Below are 24,457 nucleotides of genomic sequence, written 5' to 3'. Positions count from 1 at the left end.
TAGTAGAGTACAGCACCCAGAAACTCAGTTATTATGCAGAGTGAGCACTGGACAAAATTACTTTTTAAATCAAGCAGTTTTGAAATGTGTTTTGTGGGGAAAAAAGTCCATTCATATTTTATTTTGCTCTAGGCTTGAGTTTAAAACTGTAGGAACAGAGGATCAAGAAGATACCTGGAACACCGTGGTCTTCTTAAAGAAGTTGAATATAATTCTAGAAGCCAAGTCCAACTCTTCAGGAGGTAAACTGGTCAGCAACGATGAAGGAAGTGTAATTGATCCAAGATTATTTAAGTCATTAATTGAATTAATGCCTAGAGAGATCTGAAAAATAAATGCAACATTTATGCTTCATTTCAGTCTCTAAAGAAAAATTAAACTGTGACTTATTTTCATTTTATAACTTTGAAATACATATTTCTGTAATCACTGTTAGGAACTCACTGCTGCTCTCTTGTTCCTCCCCTGCTCCAGTGAATACATAGCATCTGCAGGCCTGAAAAGGATGCAACTCATTTCAGGTCTCCCTACCATTGAAAATACTCTTTTGAAGTTTTGAAGAAAACACTCATTGAAAATACCCATTTGCTTACATGGACAGAACACATCACAGTGGCAGATAATACTGATTTGCAAAAGGTGAAGAGCAACAACCTAGGTAAATCTACGTAATTGTGTAGGGGGATTAACATTTCACAGGACAAATGCCTGCAAAGGCAAGAATTTTTATACTCCATATGAAATATGTCAGAATTCAGAAAAACTGTAAATAGCCATTATTTGTCAATAGGTTTTTAAGTACAGTAGGTTAAGTAGAACCTAATAACATAAACCCTATCTTTATGATCATCTGGCAAAAATGGCAATAATAAACTGGATAAGCTACAATTCAGATATCTCAAGAGCTTAGTGATCTAACATTATAAAAAAAAAATCTGAACTTTCGCACAGTTTTGTGTGCTGTACTTATAGGACAGAGAGCTTTGTTTAGTACAAAATCTCTAACATCTTCTTGTCACACATTAGTCACATAAAAATATCATCATCTCAGAGTTATGAGAGATGTGAAACATCAGCAGAACTGAAGAAAGAAATTATCTGTGTATTCAAAGAATGGTTGTAATAGGAATAACAGTGTGAACTCTCCACAGTGCCCTAACAATGTGGTTTAACTCTTCTGTTTAGACCAGTGGTCTCCAAACTTTTTTGATCATGCACGCCCTAAAATTTTTTTGAGCATGCACCTCAAAATATATCTATCTATTTGTAAGTTATATGCACGTAGTACTGTACTAATATATAATGCATGTTATAAAACATACACAAAAATAGAGATTTTAAAAGGAAGAGATAAAGATTGAACATTATTTTTTTAAAAATATATTTTTTATTCATTAATCACATAAAAAATATTGTCTTCCTGCACCGCAATGGATGCACCCCAGTTCGGAGATCACCAGTTTAGACAGCCACCAAAGAAATCCCAAATCAATTCCATAAAAGTATTCCTGTTGCTCTGATTTTAATTAGATGATACTTGTTGAAAATTCTCTGTATTTCATTGCCAGTGCCATGAGACTTCCAGAAAATCACTACTTAGCAAATATCTGTTTTTCGTCACTACCTAGTCATCTCAGATTCATGCACCACACATTGCAAGAAAATAGAAAAGAACTCAAATGTTAACAATTGGCATCATTTTCAGTATCACAGAACAGTTCCAGTGCTACTTATAGGTCACGCTACATTAAGCTATGTCCTTCTCTTAGAGGACAGAATGTGCCAAAATTTGTCCAGAACTTTCCATCTTTCTGTGCTTAAGCCTTCAAGATTGGTCCAAATTATTTCTTCAACCAGGAGGGAGGTTTGGAGTGAGACAAAGTGGATCCAAACTTTCTAAGCACATCTCTCTTGGTGAAACCAACTAGTCATGGGTAACAAATGTAGGAATGTCATTACCTAAGCAACATAATAGTTTTTTCCTGGAACCCTCTGCAATTAATCTCCTTCTAACAGATGAAGCCATCCGGCAACACTCCTTGACAGATTTCAGTGCTGTCAGGGTGGGTGATGAAGTGACTCATAATTCAAGGGTTTTAAGCCAAAGTTACTCCATCAAGCACTCTGTCCATTCGGTGTTCTGGCTGTACCCTCTGTAACAGTTTATTAGTCAAATGCCAGTTTCTGCTAAGTCTGTTGCTTATTTACACCATAATACAAAATGAAAGGAAAAACAATGTAGGGCTTCAAAAACAAAGTATTTTTTCTCTGAAACCAACACGAAAATAAATACAAAACAAACCCATGTTACACATAAATATAAAAACATCAATACTTAAATGTTTGAGAATTTTTAAGTATTTAGAATTTTCAGTATTTAACCTGGAGATCAGCAGAGTCCTGGACAGCAAAAGACATTTCGTTGGAGCGGATGTGATTGGTTTTGACAACTGCCAGAGCCAAGGAAGGGGAGGCAAAATCAGCAGATGTTGCTGAAAAATTCAGTTTTAAACCAATATAATCCACCAGTTTTATAATTCTGTTAAGAAAAAGAGATACTTAGTTTTACCAAACACATACATTCAAAATTCTTAGGCAAGTTGTGGTTATGGAGAAGCAATCCAAGCATAATGGAAAATACAGAGGACTCTGTTCACCACTGTGGTGTCAACACAAAAAAATACGCTGTTTTCCACAGCATTATATTATAGTAGAGCCGGTAACACTAGAATGATACTCCTTCCATTTTATATCAGTACTTTAAAGAACAAGAAATATTCTTTTGGATTATGATTATGAAAAAAATGAAACTTGCTGAAGCCAATTTATCAAGACAGTCAATACAACACACCTTTAATCTATTACCAGAATGACCTACCTGTTAGAAATTCGGGGTGGTAATGGTTGAGAAGCGGTCAGGACTTTGCTAACTTCATTAATCATCCTTTCTACATCTTTTGGCTCTACTTTTCCAGCTGCTAAATCATTTTCTATTTTGGACACAATTTGCTCTGCTGTGGTGACATTAATGGTGGTAGTATGTACAGAAGTTGTGTGTGTGGTAGCTGACAGTATCTTTCCTGTGACAAAAGAAAAGTTGTGTGTTTATTTAAACATCGTGTTCAACAAATGAAGTAAGCTTTGAGAGGCAGAAAAATTAAGCAGTTCTCTTGACCAACAAACCTTATGACAACCTGTAAGGTCTCTCAACATGTTATGTGAGACAGAATCCTTTTTTCTCCCCATCAGCTACTTTGCAGATAGCAATACTTTAAATCTTAGGAAAACATAAAGCAAGGTTTCAAATGGCCAGCATTAGTTCCGCTTTTTATTGATAACAAAGTTCCTCACATCAGACCATTAGTGATGTTAAATAATCTATTATTTTGGATTTTTAGCCACTGGATGCCTGAAAGTAGGATAAAATCAAGATAAGGTCAGCAATTTGAAAAGGAGCTTGTAAAGATGCATACAATCTTCATAGGAAAATACGTAGCCACTTACAATATTCCTAATCAATAGTATTTTAAGGAAGATCCAACATTGATTCGCAATATTTTAAATACTAGCTTAGTAAAAAAAATATCTACCTGGCGCTGTAACTTGTTTTTTTCCATCAAGGGTACCTATTTGGAACTTAGCACAGCACCTATCTATCACAGTTACCAACCAATGTGCAGGGTGAGGTATCGCTCATCATGGCCAAAGGCATCAGAATGTATTTTAAAATAAGTATACACCTTGTGAGAGTTGTCTCAGGTTTTTCACAGTAATTGGAAGGTCACAGCTCAGACATATAATCTTGTTTATAATAAAGTTTAAAAGCAAATTCAGCATATCGTATTCAAATTAAAAAAAATAAATAATCATTTTACGTGTTATATTTACCTGTGCTCCCATTAGGCAGCCTACCATGGCCATCAGCAGTAGAATGAGGATGAGAAGCTGAGACAGAATGGTTGACAGGACTAACAGTAGGGGTCAAAGTTATTGTGAAAGGAGTAAGGGGAAGAATAGGTCCCGCAGTAATGTTTTTGTTATGAGAAATAGGTACAGTTGAGTCTGTAGCAGGATGAATTTGTGCAACAGGTTTGGTGGAAGTTTCAAAGCCGGGAATTACTATTGGATGTTTGAGGGGAAGCTCAGAAGAGGAAATTGCAGAATGTTTAGTGAAATTTACAGACGGAGAAATTATTGTAATAGGCTTGGTAAGATATGCAGCATCAGATTTAATTGAGAAACCAGCATTAGTCACAGATTTTGTCGCAGGTGTGGAAATAGTGACAGATTTATTAGAAGCTATAGAAGGAAAAGTTGGCATGGTAGGTTGAGCAACAGACGCAGAAGAGGGAAGTGTAGTGGTAACACTGGTGGAAGACACAGAAGTTTCAGTAGTAGATGTGGTAGAAGTTTCAGAGAGAGGATTTGTAGTGGGAGATACGGAGAGAGTTCCAGAAAAATAAATTTCTGTGAATGGTGGGATCAGTGGTCTAATTGTGGGGCTTTGTTTAGAAGAAAGCGTAGTGGGGGAAACAAAAGTATTAGATTTGCGTGAAGTCTTTTTACGGAGAGGAGAGCGACGGAAAGGAACCCATATAGAATGAGGTGGCATGTCTATGGTACTGTAAAAAAAAAACCAAAACACAAAAATGCATGTTAAATTTAACATTGCTTATATTTTAAAGAAAATTAGTGATAATAAAGGAATATATGTAAATAATACGGACATACTACTAATGATGTGTATTTTTAAATCAATCAGATTGGATTGTTGCTCTAGTAACAATTCTAGTTGTGAATTCCATAACATTTTGAGTGTTCTTACATTCTATTTTGCTGTAGTTATTAACTAGTAAGTCCATAAATACTACTAGTGCCTTTGCTGCCTATTCTGGAGGTGACCTAATGCTGAACACAAAAGGGGGAAAAAAAAAAAGGAAAAAAAAATGGGAAGAGAAGCGAGATGAAGGGAAGAGAGGAATGGGAAGGAAACTACATAGGAAAATGCCTGTCAGGTTGTTTTTGTGGAGTCCTTCCTGGCTATCACACTGCAAATGGAAGATGACTCTATTAATGCATTAAGAAATTTAGGAAATAAGCAACTCAAATTTTGTATTTATACTTACTACATTTGTAATTCTTCAGCAGTCAAGGAACAATACTTCAGTGACGAACAGCAGCACCGTTCTGAGATGACAAAGAAGCATTAACCTAATTTATCCTGAAGCATAAAAATTGCTAATACTGTTAAGCAGGATATTCAAATAAGCATGTATTTTATGTTTTTTAAATAATAGTGTATACTGCATAATTGATTTTGAGGGTTTTTTCCTGAAATTACATTTGCAAAACAGATCTTGACCAGTCAGAATACGGCAATAGATTTTTGCTCAATGCTTGACAAGTACAGATTTCTCTTTTTGTTATTGTACACAAACCAAAATGCAAAGCTACATCTTTTGAAACACAGAGACAAATGGTATGAGTCACCACTCCATCCTGTCATAATATCACTAAGAAAGCTTGGCTACTTTATAAACTTTACAATTCAGATTGCCATTTCAGTAACACGTTTATGTTCTCAAGTAATTTTACACCTAATCATTTCAAAGTCTGCTTTATTAATGTAGTCAGCAATTTCACACCAAAGTTTTTTTTAAACATCTTCCCCCTGCCCACCCAAAAATCAGAAGGCTGCATTTTGATGTATTAATATTGTTCAACAAAAAATTATTTTTATCTAAAATAAGTAACAATCTTTTCTTTTAGCTACTTGAAGGTCACATGTAAAGATATGAAATTTAATCTGAAAAGGTAACTGTGATGAGACTATGTTTAAAGCATAACTTACCAAGTTGACTTATTTCTGCTTTGTCTGTTAAACTGCTTATATTCTCTCTCTCAGCCAGCTTCATTATGAAACTGCACTGTATACTGTAATGAGAAGAAAAATCTTTAGACTCAAGAAACAGATCTGCCTCATCTTTACAACAGATGAAACTAACATCAAATTCTGAGTGAAAGCACATTAACACAGATGCTAAGTGTGACAGAAAATTTTTCCTAGGCTCTTTGAGATTTGGGGATATTTTTAATGCACATAAAACACTATGTCAGGCTAAATAGGAGAGTAATACATCAGTTTGTGGCAGCTTATTTTCTCTTTTCTCTACAGACACTGTTGATTCTTAAATGGGGTCCTCCCTAATTAATGTTAGCCATTAAAGAGTTGATAATTTTGTAAAGATAATAACATAATCTCCACTGTTACTGTAAAGAAACTCCAGAGAGGAACTAGCAAGTGTCCTAGGTGGCTATGTCAGTGTATATGAAACTTCCATCACCTGGGGAAAGCCAGTGTTCTCTCTTTTGACTTTAGAGAGAACTTAAATGACCCACTTAAAGTTGTGGCATATTCACAATTTTGGTTTGATGACGTGAAATCCTGCCTACACTAGCAAACCTACAGTAAGAATTCTTCATGTTTGGCAAACTCAAACACACAGGAGAACGAAAAGGAAACACATAAAAGATGAAATGGAGCTTCTTCCAGCTATCAAGAATGAAAAGAGTACTCTAACTACTGATAGTATGTGACATGAAGGTGTGATCTGACTTTCTGTCTATTACCGTTTAGTGTTTTGGACTTTTCTTTCACCCTAACCCAGGAAGATAACCCCCAAATTCAAGTATTCGGGGAAATAAGGTTCCACTTTTTGTTTTAGAATACAGTGTCTCCAAACTGATAATTTTAAAGGACCAGCAATTTAGTGGTGAGTAGCAATTAAATTGACAGACATTATCTACGTTTCAGGGTTTCCAGGATCACCTCTGTGGAGCAGCCTTGCCATTCTGATACCCCATGGATTCCAAACTCTGAACTGTTTACTTTCTCAGGTTTCCCCTACTCTGAGGATGGCTGGTTCCCAAGCAGAAGAATAGCAGCTTGGGAGGTCTGATGCAATTCCCTCATACAGGTTGCATTGTACTCACAAGCTTTGAAAGTTTGGTGGTCCGAAATCCCACAGCCTTAGTGGTTAAGTTGCTATGTGACTCAGCTAATAGAAACATGCAGAAGAAAAATGGCAAGCAAGCCTGTGCTTCACCAGAAGATTAATGAGAAGCAATAGAGTTTGGTTAAAAAAATAAAATAAAATCACTAATGCTAGGATAATAATGGGATCAGAATTTCTTTGTCAGCCTACGTATATTTCGCCAGCTTATTTCTCAAACTTAACTTCCTAGAAAGTTTGTTTTTACTTTTGTTACATAGCCATTCATACTTGATGTATCACAAGACAATATATGAGCTTTTAAATATATGAGCATTAAAAAAATTAACAACAAACCTTTGGTTTTCTGCACTGCATTCCATAACAGAGGACTGTAATGACAAGTGAAAATAGGAAAAAATTGTTTTGTCAGAAGAAAAAAGGACTGATACTTAGATAATGATGTTATCAGAAATAAGTTGAAAAAAGTTTTCCAAACAGTAACAGTAATTAGTAATCTTACCTCACTTACTGCTTGCAAAATTTTTCTGAACTCTGAAATTCTTTAAAATAAAAAGTTACCATTATGGAGGATTTCTAGTTATGTTTCTAAAGAAATTGCAACAATAAAATGAAAAGAACAAGCAATTACTAAGAAAAAAATTATTTTCCAGTTGATCAGTGATTTTTTAAAATCATGCCAGTTCTAACATTGTAAATCCACTTTTCAAAGCATTGCACATTTTAATAGTTGCCTTTGATTAGTGACTCCACAACTAAGTTTAACCCTCTGTCATCGCATATCTTAACATTAATCCACTTCTTTAGAAGTTATTTAAAAGAGCAAAAGATAAATCCTAATATTGCCTTTTGACAAGCAAGCATTTGAAACAGAATTCTAAATTTATACTCAAAGCCACAGAAATAGAATAAGAAATATGGATTTCATCTGCAAAAAGACCTGTTGGCCAATTACATCTTTTTGATTTTCAGGCTAAGTTTTGGGAATAGCAGTAAATATTCAGTCATTCAAACCTCTCCTTATAAAGACTGTGAAAGAAGAAACTACACCAAAATAAAAATACAGATATAATTATTAATGTATTATGTTTCAATATATAATGTATTATGATTTATTAAAAAACATGCAACTATGAAAGTTCTCGTAGTATTTTCCTACGAGACAGACTGAATCCTTGAAATTATAAACACTATTTATTCATGAAGAGCAGCAGCCAGACTGGCATTCTCAACAATCCACAACTCATGTCCTCAGTATTATTATTATGGTTATTATGATTACTACTACTACTACTACTACTACTACTACTACTACTACTACTACTACTACTATTATTACTAAGATCATCAGCATATAAACAACAAGGCCTTCAGGCCTTGTTGAGCCTCGAGGAAACTGAAGGACCTAAAGGGAAATCAGCAAATGTACCATTTCTTAAAACAAATGCCAGTGGTGCATAAAACAAAACTAAGACTGTTCTAACCAACATGAACTGTATGTTAAAAACCAATAACTTAAAAATCCTGAAATTGTTCATCTATGAAGTGCAAGAATAATGCAGAGTGAAGAGTTTGCTAACCACATGGAAGGTCTCACTTCATCTTTTTCAAATGTAAGATTTCAATCCTTATTCAAAATTACTCACCTCAATTTTTGTGGGGTAGGTGCTGGAATTGCAATTAATTTTGTAACTTGACTGTTGATGGTTATGTTATTAACCTGTTAGAAACAAATTCCACGGCTAAGTAAACCCAGTAATTTTTAGCCCTAAAAGAAACATTTTCATTTCACAGATTTTAATAGGCTGAAATTCCAAAGATAAGAAGCACATTTTCTCATTAAGACACTTCAACAAATATGTACCATGATATTGTTGTCACCACTTATGGAAGGAATTTGCTCATCTAGTATAGATTAAATAGCAGGATCTGATTTGTGAAAGATATGAGCAAGAGGATAGTCACCACACTATATCTCATGTTGGAAAAAGAGGAATTTGGCTTAGTTTGCAACAAAGACAGCTTAGACCAGACGCTGAACAAACTTTCTAAGTATAAGGGCAGCAATGGGACAAGTTCCATAATAGAGATAAGTAACAGACAACATAGAATCCTGGGAGTAAGAAGTCAAGAACTGAGGTAAAAGATGTGGTAGGGATAATCTAACCTTAGGGCTGGGGAATAAATTAAGGTTTATCTGAAGGCCTTTTATAGATCTGCATTCGTATGTTATTCTGGTTGCCATCACTACCAGTTATTTTTACATTTTATGCACACAGTAAGCATCATGATGAAAACATCACCTGACATACATGGTATTGACATTACCTAAGAAATATTCTGATAAAATAGTTTCAAGACACAGCAAACTTGCTTTTCTAATAGCTGTAGGCGTAATCTTAACACACTAGGAAGGTTTCAGTAGACATTATCACCATTGAAACGCAACACAATGCCAAGGTGGCTTTTGCCTGGGAAGTACCCCTGCGCAAACTCAATGTTCAATGGGCACCTGTGCAGTAGCTCTCTGCGGTGATTTTGCCAACTACTCTGATGTGTGCAGAGGTTGGCCTGTGAAATCTTAGACTGAGTGCAGACAGGGGTGTGGGTCCTTTTCAAGCTAATATCCTTTTTTGTCCCCTCTCCCTTCAGTTCGCTATCTATAATAACTGAAAATTCTCATCCTCATAGTATTATCTCAATACTGAATAATCTGTATGTTCCTTGCTTTGCATGACATCATTCTCTTAAACATCTGTTGTGCTGTATAAATGGACACACTTATGTCACATAGGCCTACTGCAAAATTAATAACTAATTAACCACATGTGAAAAAGTACAGAACAATACCCTATTTATGAGCATCTGAACAGGAATTATTCCCAGGATACAATCCAACTTAATTTATGCCCACACTGTTGCTATCTAATGATGCTTGCTTTCTTAAGTAAAGTGCCTAAATTAATTTCTGAAGGAAGATCCTGTATGCTTAAACGTAGATTCTTAATTACACAGTTCCTCTCTCCAGACTTGCCAGGGTTTCCCCCTACTTTCAGTGGTGATATCAAGAATACAGGCCCTTACTGTAGGAAAGTGGCCAGCAGGAGCAGGGAAGTGATCGTGCCTCTGTACTCGGCACTGGTGAGGCCTCACCTCGAGTCCTGTGTTCAGTTCTGGGCCCCTCTGGACAAGAGGGACATTGAAGTGCTGGAGCGTGTCCAGAGGAGAGCTACCAGGCTGGTGAGGGGTCTGGAGACCAGGTCATATGAGGAGAGGCTGAGGGAGCTGGGCATGTTTAGCTTGGAGAAGAGGAGGCTGAGGAGAGACCTCATTGCCCTCTACAGCTACCTGAAAGGAGGTTGGAGAGAGGTGGGTGTTGGCCTCTTCTCCCAGGTGAATAATGACAGGACCAGAGGAAATGGTCTGAAGCTGCGGCAGGGAAGGTTTAGATTAGACATTAGGAAGAATTACTTTCCTGAAAGAGTGGTCAGGCACTGGAACAGCCTGCCCAGGGAGGTGGCTGAGTCACCATCCCTAGAGGTGTTTAAGAAACGTCTAGATTTGGCACTTCAGGGCATGCTCTAGTGGCAGAGATTGTAGGGGGTTTTTTTTGTGTGTGTATGGTTGGACTCGATGATCTCAAAGGTCCTTTCCAACCATGAAGATTCTAGGATTCTATGATTCTATGAAATTTACTTTGCTGGAATTCTAAAACATAGCTGCAAAGCAGCTGTTTAAGAGAGAGAGAGTAGATCCATGCACTGCAAATATTAATTCGTACTGCAAACTGTATTTGAAATGAAACGAAACTATAAAAAACATAATAAGAATCCTGTCAAGGTATCAGTATTTTAAGTGTAGACAAAGAAACCCATTTCAACCTTCCTTACAATAAAGTTTTAAAAGAGAGAACACTTACTATGTCTACATTTAGTGACGCGTTACTTTCTCCATTTGCCTGAAGTTTTACCTTGCCCACATAGAACACTAAAACCAAAAGGCAAAAAAGTTAAGAAAATCAACACTAAACCACATCATATAAAATTATTTGAGAATTTAAAAATTAACTGTTTTGTGTTACAATAGAAAGAAAATAAGAACACTTACACTAGCTTTTCTAATCATTTACTATTTTTGAAAATGTTCATTCATCTCTTCACTTACTATTTCCACAAATGAACTACTCCAATAGCTTCATTAGTTTTTGTACATTTATTTTTGCTGTCTGTCTCTAAATTCCTTCTAATTTGGGGTTTGCTGTTTGGGTTTTTTTCCCAAAATACTAAAACTGCACTGCACGTTACTATTAATACAACTCCAACTCCACAACGAGAATAAAATGTGTGGGTAAAGGCAAAGTGATACTCAAAACTATTCCCTTGGGAATTAAAGAACTTTCAGGATACCATAATTCAGACCATCATTCAACAGTCCTTGAGAGCTGGTAGGCCCATTTTGGAGAAAAAAAAGGAACTTCTACGACACTTCTCTTCCTCCAGCCACATATTCAACACAGGCTATAGAGAAAGACCCATACAGGATGGCACACATGACATCACGCAAATCATCTAGCAGTTTACGTTGTCAACCAGTAGGGAAACTTTACAGAGGGAGGGGCAGATACATACTCTGCCTCTTTCTAATCTATAAGGTACTCAGCATATGGCTACTTGGCAGAAGTGACTTCATTTTCTTAAGTATTTCTCACAGAAGCCGTTAATCAAAGTGTTTTGAAGGCAGCAACACGTATCAACAAAATCTTCTTTTACTACATTTTTATTAGCACACATAAAGGGCACATCATTGCTCTTTCCATTTTTCCTTGTTTGTCTGTTCTGTCACATTACACTTTTAAAATACATGCAGGCTTTTACAATAATTCTCCTAAACATTGTTTCAACTTCTATTCCTGATACAGTTGGGGTCAATACGGCAAACATTAGTGTCTACCATAGCTTACTCGTTTCTTGTTTTCTCATGTTTGTAATTATTACCTGTAACTGTGTATAAGAAACCAAAGATCAAAAAGACAATAGACTAAACACTACTTTTAAATAAAACTCCCCACTTCTTATATTAATTTTTTAGAAGTTACACAAAATCTCCCTAAATTCGCAAGAAAATTTATTACAGAGCTTGCTTTTACATACCAACTAAAAGTTGCCCCATTACTCAGAACAGAAAACAGTTGGAAATGTTTTTCATAAGGCAAAAAGGAAAAAGAAAACCACTAACCTGAGAAATTACAGACAGGTGTTATGTTGCATAAAATGGTTTCTCCTGCTACAGGTTTTTTTGGAAAAAAAAATAAGCTAGTGAGTAAAAAATTTGAACCTAAACCCAGTACTGACAAACATACATATGTACAATCATTTCAACACTTTTAATGTAAAAAGGTCTTTACCTTTTAGAAGTATTTCACATACTGTCTTGCCTTCACTTCTCTAGGGCACTTATCATGACATTTGTAAGACTTAGTATTCAGAGTGAAACATGCTCATTTTGATTAATTAATTTTGAATAATTTTCTGTAACAGTTTCCACAGAAGACCTACATGCAAGTGGTCTTTTTTTTAAATCCAAATAAAACAGGAATCAGCATATCATAAATAAGCTCTTCCAATATCACAGTATTCAATCACTACATAGCATATTAACTGCTTCTGAGGATCCTACCACAGCTACTTATGATAGCATGAAACTAAAGTTGTTCTACTTGATAGAATTCAGACTATGATGATAGCAAATATGTACACTCTCATCTAGAAGAACGTGTCTTTAGTTAGATACAGCAAGCTTTTGCTCACATATTTTTAATACTACCTACATGACAAAGAAATAACACTGATCCCAAATTAGGGGTACTGTAAACAGATGGGTCTGTTGTATAAAATTAAGAAAAAAAATGACCAGAAAGATACTTGCATCCAAGACAAAACTCCTACACTTGTTCATAAAAACAGCGTGGCAGCACAACTTTCCTTACTTAAGCAGACAGATTGGACTCCATTAACGGAAAAAAAAATGCTATTTTCTCTGCTGTTACCATTAGCTAGTATCAAAGGAGATGGTTATTTTTTTATTTTTTTCCTTTTTCTGTGCCTGTTATAGTTTGACGCTTCACCAATTTTAACATCATCAACAAACAGCCATCAGAGGATATGGATTGTGAGCTGGTGGCAATATTCAAGTTATTAGAAAAAAATATTTTTCAGACAGGTATTTAGATTCAAATAAATTTGCCTTCCCTTTTGTGTTGGCAATTATCAGGGAAATAGTTATGAAAATTCTATCAGCACTTTAAAAAAAAATCCTTAAAGAAATAAAGTGTTCATAAATAATATTTATGTTTGTCAAAATTATTAACTACATGAAGAACAACAACACTTAAAAAACCCAACACAAAATCCAGGAGTGACACAAAAGTAAAGAGTAACATCAGCCTCTTTTTCTTTACATAGTACTCATTTGTGTGGCACCTAGTCTTCCTCAGCACTTCTGCATGCCACCAAAACGCACAAAATAGACAAGCAGTGTAGAGGACAAAAGACTGATCAAAAACCACTACTGTTTCCAGACCCCAAAAATCATTAGATAACATAGCTGCAAACTTCCTGCAGGTCACATCCACAATCAAATTATACTAGCAAGTATGGCTCCAAGCCAGTTCTTTTACCACTTGCATTAATTATTAATTCACTGCAAACGCATTCTAATTGGTCTACCAGGCTGCTACATGGATAATAAAAAATATCAATTCAGCCTTCTCTTATAGACTGGACCTGCCCTGAGAACATCATGACTGGACTCAGTCTGCTTCACTCTACTAAAAAGCATGAGGATTTTATTTTTTTTAAAGTAAACAAGGTCTCTGAGACTGTGTTTCTTACATCTTTGTGGTAAGCTGCTGCTGACTTACAAAATAATCAAACTGTTCTATATGGGACCATTTGGCAAGCATTGCAGAATTAGACCTTCTATGAGATTGGAGATGAACGTGAAGTAAGGCAGCCTGCTAATATGACACACCGTAATACCGAGAAAAAAGATCCTATTAAAAATATTTGGGAGCAGATTTCCTGAACTCAAACACACTTAAATTTTGAGGATCATAAAAGATTAGTGGTAACACATTAATCCTACCTGGTGTTATGGTGGAGTAATAATCAGTGATGTTAAGTGCTTCTGTTAAAAAAAAAAAAGTTTTAAAATTAAGTTTTTACATTTTAAGTTAAAAAGCCTATGAAACACATTCACAAAAATAAGTTTCCTAATTTCTACTTTAGACTCTGTCTTCGCAGGAGAAGTGTAAACACTTGACCATTTGTAAGAGAATTAAGTTACTTTCAGCATGGGAAATGAAAAAGCAGCATTTGGAGTGAGATCCGTCCAATCAAATGTTTATGTCCCCATATGAGCCCATTACTCTAGGCTCCCTATTATTCGGTGGAGAAAGTGGTGCTTTTAAGGGATGATTCCCATTTAACCTGTTCTACATGGGCACTTTGTGTTCTGAAAATGGGTCTTTCTCTCCATCAACTATGAAGAATGGCAGGATGTCTAGCTCATACAAACATGGAGGAATCTGTACTGATATGGGATGAACCTTTTCCTTGTTTTCAAATGCAAACATCAGGGAAAAAAGGGGTAGCAAGTTCTTCTGATTGAGTCTTTACTGATCCTATTTGGCAAACTCATTGCACAAACATATATCATAGAAGTGTCTTTAAAGAATGGGGTGTACATTTTTGTTCTGTAAAATACTTTAAATCAGAAAGTATAGAAAACATTACACCTATAGATATACCAAAAAACTACCTACTTGCTGAAAGTAAATACACCCAGTTTGGGCTTTAGTAAGCAATATAATATTTTGAATAAAAATGAATGTTTAATAGCTCAGTGTTAGCTAAATGTGCTTCAAAATCCTAGCCACACAGACCTGCAATACAGATTGGAGAAAAATACAAATTTTAAGATCACGTAAGAAAATAATTTGGACTAAACAAATCCCAGTTACCAAAAAAAAAAGCAAACTTTCATGAATGCAACAAACATCGCCCTTCAGACCTTACTCTCTCCATGCTAATTCTCACCTGCAGTTTGTGTAGTCTCCTCTGAAGTCATATCTGAAACAGAAAAAATAACAACAGTAAAAAAAAAAGAAATAAAAATCTGAAATAATCTAAATCTAACTAAATCTAAATAAGAGAAACATTAATAAAATCTTGCCTGAAGGATTAATAGGATAGGTGATAAAAGTAACAATAGAGGATTCTGCAAAAAAAAAAAAGATAAAAGAAGTAAAATCTGTATTAACATAATATTTTATTTCTATGAATTTTGGAGGAAAAAGATCAAGCATACAAAACTTTGAACCTTAACTAAATATTATTTATCTAAGTTCCATTTTAAGAACAACTGCAATGCTTGTTAAGAATGTTCACAATATTTCAAAAATCAGAGTATCTGAATATGAACAGCTGGTAATCGAGTTCCTTCAGATAAGTTCCTTTTATTGGTTTCTTTCAGAAGATGCAGATGAATTTGGCATATCCAATAGCAATAACTGTTCAGCCCCAAGAACCTTTTCCTGCAGCAAATCACAACACTCATCAGCAGAGATGACACACTGGGTTTGGCAAATTGTCTCTCCAGAAAAACTATTTTTGCCAGTAACCATATATAAATAGAGTGAGGACACATTTTTTTTTTCAGCTATATCAAAAGAAAAAAAAACAAAATACATTAAGGCAATAGAAGAAAATTTAAAGATCGGTCAGGAAGGATGTACTCAGCACATTTTAGGTGTCAGCGCAGGAATACAAAGTGGTTAGAGGACCACTTTATATTACTCCAATATGACAACTTAGTGATGTTTTTAAAATGGGTCAGAGCAGCTTCATAACAGAAGAACATTAAGCTTTCACGACTTCTTTACTAAAAGCATCCCTATCATTAGGAGAAGCAATATCTGAAGTATAATAATGAAAAGGTTTTGGCTCTGCATAAAAATAGTTGCATATCAAGAAAAAAAAGCAATCCACTTCATTACATGGAAAGGGAAGGAGAGCTTTTCTTTCTGATATATTTATTTCACCTAGACTAGCTATTTTGAGCCTTTTCAAAAGTGCCATCTTAATTCCATACTCAGAGTAAAAGCTAAGCATATTTTGTTCTTAAGTAACAATGCTGATGACAACTGATTTTCTAAGGCAAGTAACAAGCAGCCAAAACACGAGGAATCAGAGTGAAAAATAAGTGCTGACTTCATCTGTATTATTTGGCTTGGTATAAACTACCACAAATATTGCATTGGCTGCAGTTGTTAAAGATGAACCATTCCCAGAGAAAGATTGGGTCTGTAAAGAACAAAAGCATGTGTGTTTGTGTCTGTATTATTTCTTTTCTCCAGAGCACAATATGTCAATATACATTAAGGAAGCAAGCAACTGGCTTTCACACAGCTATCTCTGTGTGTCTACATTTTTCATTTTTTAAAAAGCTTTCATAGATTATGTTTATCACCTCTGGTCCCAGAAGTTCATAGAATCATAGAATCTTCATGGTTGGAAAGGACCTTTGAGATCATCGAGTCCAACCAAACAACCTACAATCTCTGCCACTAGACCATGCCCTGAAGTGCCACATCTAGACGTTTCTTAAACACCTCTAGGGACGGTGACTCAGCCACCTCCCTGGGCAGGCTGTTCCAGTGCCTGACCACTCTTTCAGGAAAGTAATTCTTCCTAATGTCTAATCTAAACCTCCCCTGCCGCAGCTTCAGACCATTTCCTCTGGTCCTGTCATTATTCACCTGGGAGAAGAGGCCAACACCCACCTCTCTCCAACCTCCTTTCAGGTAGTTGTAGAGGGCAATGAGGTCTCTCCTCAGCCTCCTCTTCTCCAAGCTAAACATGCCCAGCTCCCTCAGCCTCTCCTCATATGACCTGGTCTCCAGACCCCTCACCAGCCTGGTAGCTCTCCTCTGGACACGCTCCAGCACTTCAATGTCCCTCTTGTCCAGAGGGGCCCAGAACTGAACACAGGACTCGAGGTGAGGCCTCACCAGTGCCGAGTACGGAGGCATGATCACTTCCCTGCTCCTGCTGGCCACGCTGCTCCTGATACAAGCCAGAATGCTGTTGGCCTTCTTGGCCACTAAGTTATTAGTCTGTGTGTGGTTTGGGTGCACATGTGTGTAGTATACCACACTCCATCAAATTACATGCACGTCTGCGAGGTGAGAGGAGATGTAAAGGAGCTCTCTCACTACAGTGTTCCTCCTCTGCCATCTCTGCAAACTATTCACTGTTTAGGCTACTGGGCAAAAGGCTCTTGATCAAGCAACTTGAACCTACTTCATCCCCAAGCATTACTGCCACAAACCACAAGTGATCCTATAAGGTAAGCTATTTCATTACAAAGTAGAACAAAGAAATTAATATTCTCTTCAAAAAATACACAAAGAAAACATTAAATGTTGGAACTCATTTACATTACAACTTTTCTGCATTACCTCAGACAAAAGCAGATTTATCTAACAGGATATAACAAGCATTGCAATAATCAGTAAACTCCTGATTTTCTTACCAGAAATGGTTGTTGTAGCTGATTCTCCTGAATGTGCACCTTTTGTTTCAGAAAGAAAAAAACAAGAGGGAAAAAAAGGGTCATAATGAAGTTTCAGACACATACATAACCATCCTCAGCAGCCTTTTCTTTTATTATCAAAAATTTGCTTCATTCACCAGAAGAGGGCAACACCTGCTTATCAGAAGAACATTTTCAGGTTGTCAAAAAAGGCAGCTGTAACAATCTCTGATAAAATCACAATTTTTATGAATTCAAATAGAATTCAAGTGAAGACGATGTCTTTTCAACAAATACTGGACAGTTAGCCTTGTATAATGTTAAGAAAACAAAAATCATTGACCCAAGATACATGCCACGCTAGCCCAAAAGATGCATGCCTACCCTGACTGTCTTGCTAATTCTGGAAATGAGAAGCAAGTGTACATAACAAGATGACCGTAAATGGGTAGGAAGAACTCTTCTCAGCCTTTGTATAATAACCCTGAGACTTGACATTTAAAATTTATCCCATACATATCTGTTCTCTTTTCTATCCTGCAAAAAGCAGCATTACAAAAAGCTAATTCATTTCAGGTTTGAACCTCTGATCTTGATAGGAGCCAGCCAACTATTTATATAGCAAACACTAGCCTCTAAATCTCTGATGTAGTTTCAGTCAGTATTTTGATCAAAAAGAAATTAGGAAATTTGATATCTGGTTCACATAGCAACTTCAAAGTTAGCCCTTTCATTTACTGAGTAGTTTTTGACAGTGCCACAGACAAGTCACAATTATCACAGAAATGCAAACTAAAGAACAGCTGGCTGCAAATATGAAATGCTATTTAAAAATATATACTTAAGGTATTTCAATGTCTTCTCTCAAAACTCCAAAGTCATCCTATAATGTTACTTAGAATGCATGAATTATACTGTAAAGCCTTTCCTACTATTGTAGAAAAGTTAAGTCAGACATACCAAAAGTCACCAAAAGTCTTTGTGGAAAACCAGATTTTTTTGGTTAAACATAGTAAACAAGGAGTTCCTGAAATGCTAATCACTCACATAATTCCTTGCTCAGACTACTTTGCCTGCCTACTGAAAACTAGTAATAGCTTCTTTCCAAAGGATAAATGTAAATTTCTGCAATGAAAGGGGAATCGGAGTAATCTCAGTGGCCTTATTTTCATTTTCTCTGGAAAATTACTGATGCTATTTGCACCATGAAATATGCTAATAAACCACGAGGATTATATGGATAATTAATTTGCAAATATTTACATATTTTTAACTATCTCCATAAATTAAAAAGCAACAGTATTAGCAATCTTCCTTACACACTTTCTAAAATACAAGAACAACGGGACAAAAATTACAGAGAACTCCCATTACCTGTTATCTGTTTTCTGCCAGGCAAGGTAGCAGTAGTTTCAACTACAAAGGAAGAAGATTTTTTAGGAGCAGAAGTTTTTATATGTATTTGTACACAAGCATATATATGCACACACTTTTTTAAACGTAACAATTTTAGATGTGCTACTCACCTCAATTCAAGCTGGTTTGCAAAACTACTTTGCATCCATTGAGAAATGTGTGCCCAGTCTTTCTGAAAGCTGGAAGTTGAACTCAGAAGAGCTCAACTTTTTTACTCAGTTTATCACTTTTATACATATATAAGACACAGATTAGGCTGTGAGCTTTCCCATTACCCTTCGATTACCAATGTCTTCCAAAACCCTTTCAACACATTTGCTTGAGTGAAAATGAAGTAGACTGAATAGCAGCAACCAAAAATGTAACAGGTACACACAACTGTGCTTTCACACAGCTATTTTTGCAAAAATGTGGAAAAGAAATGCCAATGAATTATTCAAGAAGTGAAATTTTATTAATACAAAGAGAAGCAGAGAAATTAAACCAAGAAAAATGCAGGGGGCAGAAGAGTTGGGTAAGACAGGGATGCTTTATTCATATTTACAAATTACATAAAATGTACCTGGAGAATACATCCACATCATGATCTGCATATACATCATGTAAATGTTCACATGCCCAAGAGCTGCACCACCAAAGAACATGTAAGCAATGAGCAGAAAGATCAGGCTGCCAGAAATGAAGCGGCTCAGGTGGACCTGGACTGGGAATGAAAAGGTGAGCTATTTCTAGCTCAATGGACCCATGAAACATGTCCCTATGGACACCTAGGGACTGATGCAACATAGAAAGGGGCTCTTGATAAAGGTGTGGATCTGACAATCGAAGCTATTGCACAGGCTACCCATAAATGTGAAACGTGCCATAATCAAGTGAGGCAAATGACTAAAGTCTCCTTGGACTAGAAGATGGTGGCTGGGCTATCAATATGAGGAGGCCTAGCAGATTGATTATGACTGCTGTGAACCCACCGCCAAGGCAAGTGCTATGTGCTTCCCGTGGTGGAGGCAACTAGCAGGTGGCTAGAAATGTACCCTGCAGCCTATGCCATCACCAAACATCATTCTGGGCCTTGAAAAGCAAGTGGCAACACAGCACAACATACAGTTAAGGCACTGTCACCTACTTCAGCACCTTTGATAGCTGAGACCCTGGCTGTTGGGGCAAGAAGGAAGAGATATTCTCTTCAAGTCACTGAACCTGCTGGCACACTAGCCTCAGACAACATGCCAGCCCACAGGACTGCAGAGGAAGAGAGATTCTCTTTGGATTGCTAGAGCTGGTGGGACAGTTTCTGTGCAGTTAGTGCCTTGATACCTGGTCAGTCCATCATCACCAAGGTGTTGGCATATTACACTGGTGTATACTGTACTAACCTCTGACACATGGCCCATGTGCAATGGACGTCCATCCAGATCTTTGGAGACCTAGTTGTTGTCTAGGCTGAGGTAGACCACCTCCACCACTGCTAATTCCCTCAGATACTGGACACCTTCCCTCTTCCATCAGTGGTGGTCCACTTGCATCAGTAGCATACAAGACTATCCTCAGACTCTGAATCCAGTGATCCAAGTTCAAACCTCTGTGGGACCTCCAGTAACCAACCAGTTGGGGATGACACACAGGAAAGTGCTCTGAGGCAGCAAATTCCTGGATAGCAAGGTGTGTGGGAGAATTTGGGCAGTAGTCTTCACCTCTGATGGCCTGGGAGTTTACCTCTGAACAGGCATGGAATCCTGTTGAAATGTCAGACCACCTGAAGGAAGGAAGTCTTGCTTATACCAAAGACAGACTTTTGTTGCTGTGCTGGAGCCTGGCCTATGCCTACCAGGCCTGTGTCCAACACCCTGAAAGAGAGGCTGTCATACATTATTTAATTTCGCTTACATTTGTCAACCCTCCTCCTTGGTTGTATTTAAGAACTAGAAAAGTGAATAGGGTCTATTTGGAGAAGGATTAAAGTCCAATCTATAATATCCCTGAAGTTACATATAAAAAGGAAAGTAAAATAACATAGGGTGTGCTAGTTACAAGCTAACAGAAAATTTATTTCTCTTAGATTGTTTACTATCAATAAAAGCAATAAAATCCTTATGTATATGAAACCTCATTTTATTTGCTCCATGCATTTTTATTTGCAACACTGTTAGTTTAGGATCATCAAGTCAACTTACCTAATATCCTATTCCAAAGTAAGATATTATATATTGTAATGATAGTGTTCTACATTTTCTCTAACATAGAACATTCCTGAGGATCCAAACAGCAAATAAAAGGTAAATGACATTATTCAGTATTATTCTTTGCTTTTGCTGCAAGGGAGACAAGAGAGGTTCCCACAAGAACTTTGGGGTTTTTTTCTGAAGAAAAAGGCAACTCCATTAAATGAGATAAGCACCAGTTTCTGTTACTAACATGCATCATTAGAAACAAAAGCAATAAGTCCCTTATTGTCTTCATATCACTTTGTACTTTTCCAACACAAAGAGGTAGCTAAGCTGAGGCTTGAGAATCCCATCTGTATAGAAAGAGGAAACTGTTCTACTGGTATGAAACCTGTCTAGCAACTCTTGTCTTTGCTCCATACCACAGCTGCAAAAAGCTTACCTGGGAACCAGTATTTGCATTGTGACAACCTTCATTTCCCATAATGACTTTGTATGACAATGGGAACCAGTGTAATTTAGCACCTCCAGTCTGGTAGGGGACTAAATCAATTAATAATAGTACTTAAGGCTAGGTCCACAAACTGATATAGCTCTGAGAGAGACAGCGCCTGGCCCTGTCTACAAAATAGCCTTATGCTTACAGTATTCCTTAGCATGAAAAAGATCTTAACTATCAATCTACTGGCTCTTTTGGGATGGGATGGTCTCCACATGTTTTGCTGCAGCTGTTCCACCAAGCAAAGCAGAATTCGAAAACCAATTTGCCCAAAGGGAAGAAACGGAGAAGGAAGCTTTCTAACACAGTGGTCAAGACAGGATGGGTGGTTCTGGTCCCTGCACCAAAGGCATTGTTACTCATAGCATGCCTTCTGTTCAGTAACTTAGACCAGGATACAGAAAAAGCCCTTAAAGCATTAACACCGTACAATCTCCAACTGGAAGAATGAAAAATATCCTTTTCTCGTCTTGACTTCCAATCTAACTTATGATCAGTACACTCTTTCTTAAAATTTTTGGAAAGGCAACACCCTTTCTGATTCACCTGTCTTCGGGCAACCCCCTTTGCCAGAAGCAGTTCAGTTTTTCCAGGGTGGAGGAGTGAGAAGCAGCTAGAACCTGGCTGCAGATAACTACATCATGCAAGAGCTAAGTTACTGGCAGCTGCTTCTTCCTCCTCTATCTCAGGGGAACAGTGTTACTGCTGGCTAATACTGTTTTACCTAACACTTCACGATCGCTTTTAAACTTTTGAAGAAAGCATGCTTTGAGCAGGCCTGAGACAGGAACTAGACTGCTCTCCTAGGAGAAGAAGAAAAAGAGTCTGAACTGTAGTGAACTAGAGCCTTCACATGGACACCCACCCTGCCCAGTCTGCACGCTGTGGAGGAGAAAGGGATGGTACAGTGAGAACGGTCATGCCTGCTGGCCTCTGTCTCTCATGAAACATGGGGAGAGAATGCAAGGGGCAGTTGCTTTCTAGTCAGGTCTAGACATGAAACAGGCACTGAACACTTAAGGAGAAGCAACAGCCCTGGCAATCTGTAGAAGTGCAGACAACATTACTGGCAGAAAAACATACATTTATGGATGTATGCGTTCTGCGGCCTAGATGACAGGTGTATGAAATGAAGTGCCTAAAATTCTACTTATATTAATAGAAAAACATGCCAAAAAATGCGAAAAGTTTGTATTATCACCCAGGACTATTATTTCAAACTAAAGGTACCCTTGACTGCGCCAGTTCTCACAAATAGATCAAGAGCAGAATCTGAATGGAAGAATCCCAAGGGACACCTTGGTGACTAATGTAATACGGTCTCCCCATGCTGCAGTACTTGGCTGACACCACAGAATGGCATTAGATAACCATCACTATGTATTGCTGATAAGCTCAGTTTTGACTTACAAATACACACAAAAATACCAGGAAATTGATAAAAATTAGATTTTCTAAATAAGATGTGATAGCAAACTTAGTGCTGAAAGTTTTTTTACCAAAAATTCAATTGATTCAGGCAGGGGAAATGATTTGCTTTAAAAATTTCCCTGAATCAGAATTGCCAAAGTGGAAGTTTTCATTCCAAATAGATACATAATATCACTTTCTGGCTCAAAAAAAATAATATTAATTAAATCCATTTTACACCAAAAAGCAAATTCCACACTGTATTTTTAACTCGATACAAATTCCCTTCTAAACATCCTCAACACTTATCAGTATGCATTACATCAGTTGCCAGTACTGTGCAGAAACTACCGTCCATTTGCATTCAGTGTTACTAGGATAGAACCATATGAAAATGCCTGGCATTAATGCATTTCACAGGACTTGCTCATGAACAAAACAGAGTAGCCCAAACAGCAAAATTTCAAAATGGTACTGTTCTAAAATCCATCTGTTACAGAAATACGCACCGAAAATACAACATTCAATTCTGTTACACAGGTTTTTAGGAAATTAGGTTATAAATACAGTTTTTATCTGTTTGTATAAAGCTGTACATTAGGTACTGAAGTGAATGAAACCACCTCTTCTCTGGCAGGCTCATTCCAAAAAAGCTATTTCCTTTGATATCACAGAAGAGGGAGGCAACAAGAGTGAAGAAAGGGAAGGTCAAACATGCATTCTGTTAATAGGTACGAAGTAATTGGTACATGACTCATCAAATAGGCACTCCAGAGTAAGGTATTTTTTCGCCCGTCACATTTACTTCCTTTAAGAGCTTCTCAAGGTTTCTGTAGTAATCTGTCCTAACCGCTTTAGAAAGAAAATAGTATCGGGGCAAATAATTTATCTTTTCATCTACAGCTTTCATGATCTGCTCCGCAAATGTAACAATATGGCCCAAAGTTTGGTACGCAACAGACTGAGATGCAGACTGGATGAGTGGACAAGTGGCCACTACATTTCTACCTTCTGCCTGAGGAGGTAAAGCCTTAGGACTCCACACTCCCTTTCATGAAAGCTGGTCATCAGAAGTGCACACAGCTCAGGAAATCTTTAAAAGGGATTACATGAGCCTAAATCATACCTCCTATTGCCCACACCTGCAAACTAAAACAACAGCCCAAACTGAAGTTTTCCTCTCCTTGAGCACGCAGAGCCAAAACAGTCACAGAGGGCACTGGTCACTTCCCAATTTCTCCCATCACCATGGAATTGTTCCCACAAGGCTGAAAACCTCCTCTCACAACACCAGTAGCAGGCTCAGCAATATTGGGAGTGAACAGGATACGTGGAGAAGAGGAGGCAACATCTTCATCATG

At 37.0% G+C, this 24,457-nt stretch overlaps 1 protein-coding gene across 2 annotated transcripts in view; it reads right to left on the bottom strand.

The window, feature by feature from the left end:
- The window catches only part of ADGRG2 (adhesion G protein-coupled receptor G2), a 60,222-nt gene that overhangs the window by 13,516 nt on the left and 22,249 nt on the right, over positions 1-24,457 (bottom strand). For both annotated transcript variants that reach the window (XM_074605470.1, XM_074605479.1), the window contains exons 4-18: positions 18,981-19,022; positions 17,607-17,645; positions 15,110-15,142; positions 14,157-14,198; positions 12,249-12,296; positions 10,933-11,000; positions 8,660-8,733; positions 7,516-7,555; positions 7,350-7,384; positions 5,852-5,934; positions 5,127-5,187; positions 3,889-4,622; positions 2,879-3,080; positions 2,383-2,539; positions 175-324 (exon numbers count right to left, since the gene is read on the bottom strand). In XM_074605470.1, the coding sequence (XP_074461571.1) occupies positions 175-324; positions 2,383-2,539; positions 2,879-3,080; positions 3,889-4,622; positions 5,127-5,187; positions 5,852-5,934; positions 7,350-7,384; positions 7,516-7,555; positions 8,660-8,733; positions 10,933-11,000; positions 12,249-12,296; positions 14,157-14,198; positions 15,110-15,142; positions 17,607-17,645; positions 18,981-19,022 (1,808 nt within the window). The remainder of the gene's footprint in view (positions 1-174; positions 325-2,382; positions 2,540-2,878; positions 3,081-3,888; positions 4,623-5,126; positions 5,188-5,851; positions 5,935-7,349; positions 7,385-7,515; positions 7,556-8,659; positions 8,734-10,932; positions 11,001-12,248; positions 12,297-14,156; positions 14,199-15,109; positions 15,143-17,606; positions 17,646-18,980; positions 19,023-24,457) is intronic.

This window comes from Larus michahellis, chromosome 1 (assembly GCF_964199755.1).
Source record: "Larus michahellis chromosome 1, bLarMic1.1, whole genome shotgun sequence".
Lineage (NCBI taxonomy): Eukaryota > Metazoa > Chordata > Aves > Charadriiformes > Laridae > Larus > Larus michahellis.
The sequence above is the reverse complement of the archived record's forward strand: the minus strand, read 5'-3'. Positions and strand labels throughout refer to the sequence as shown.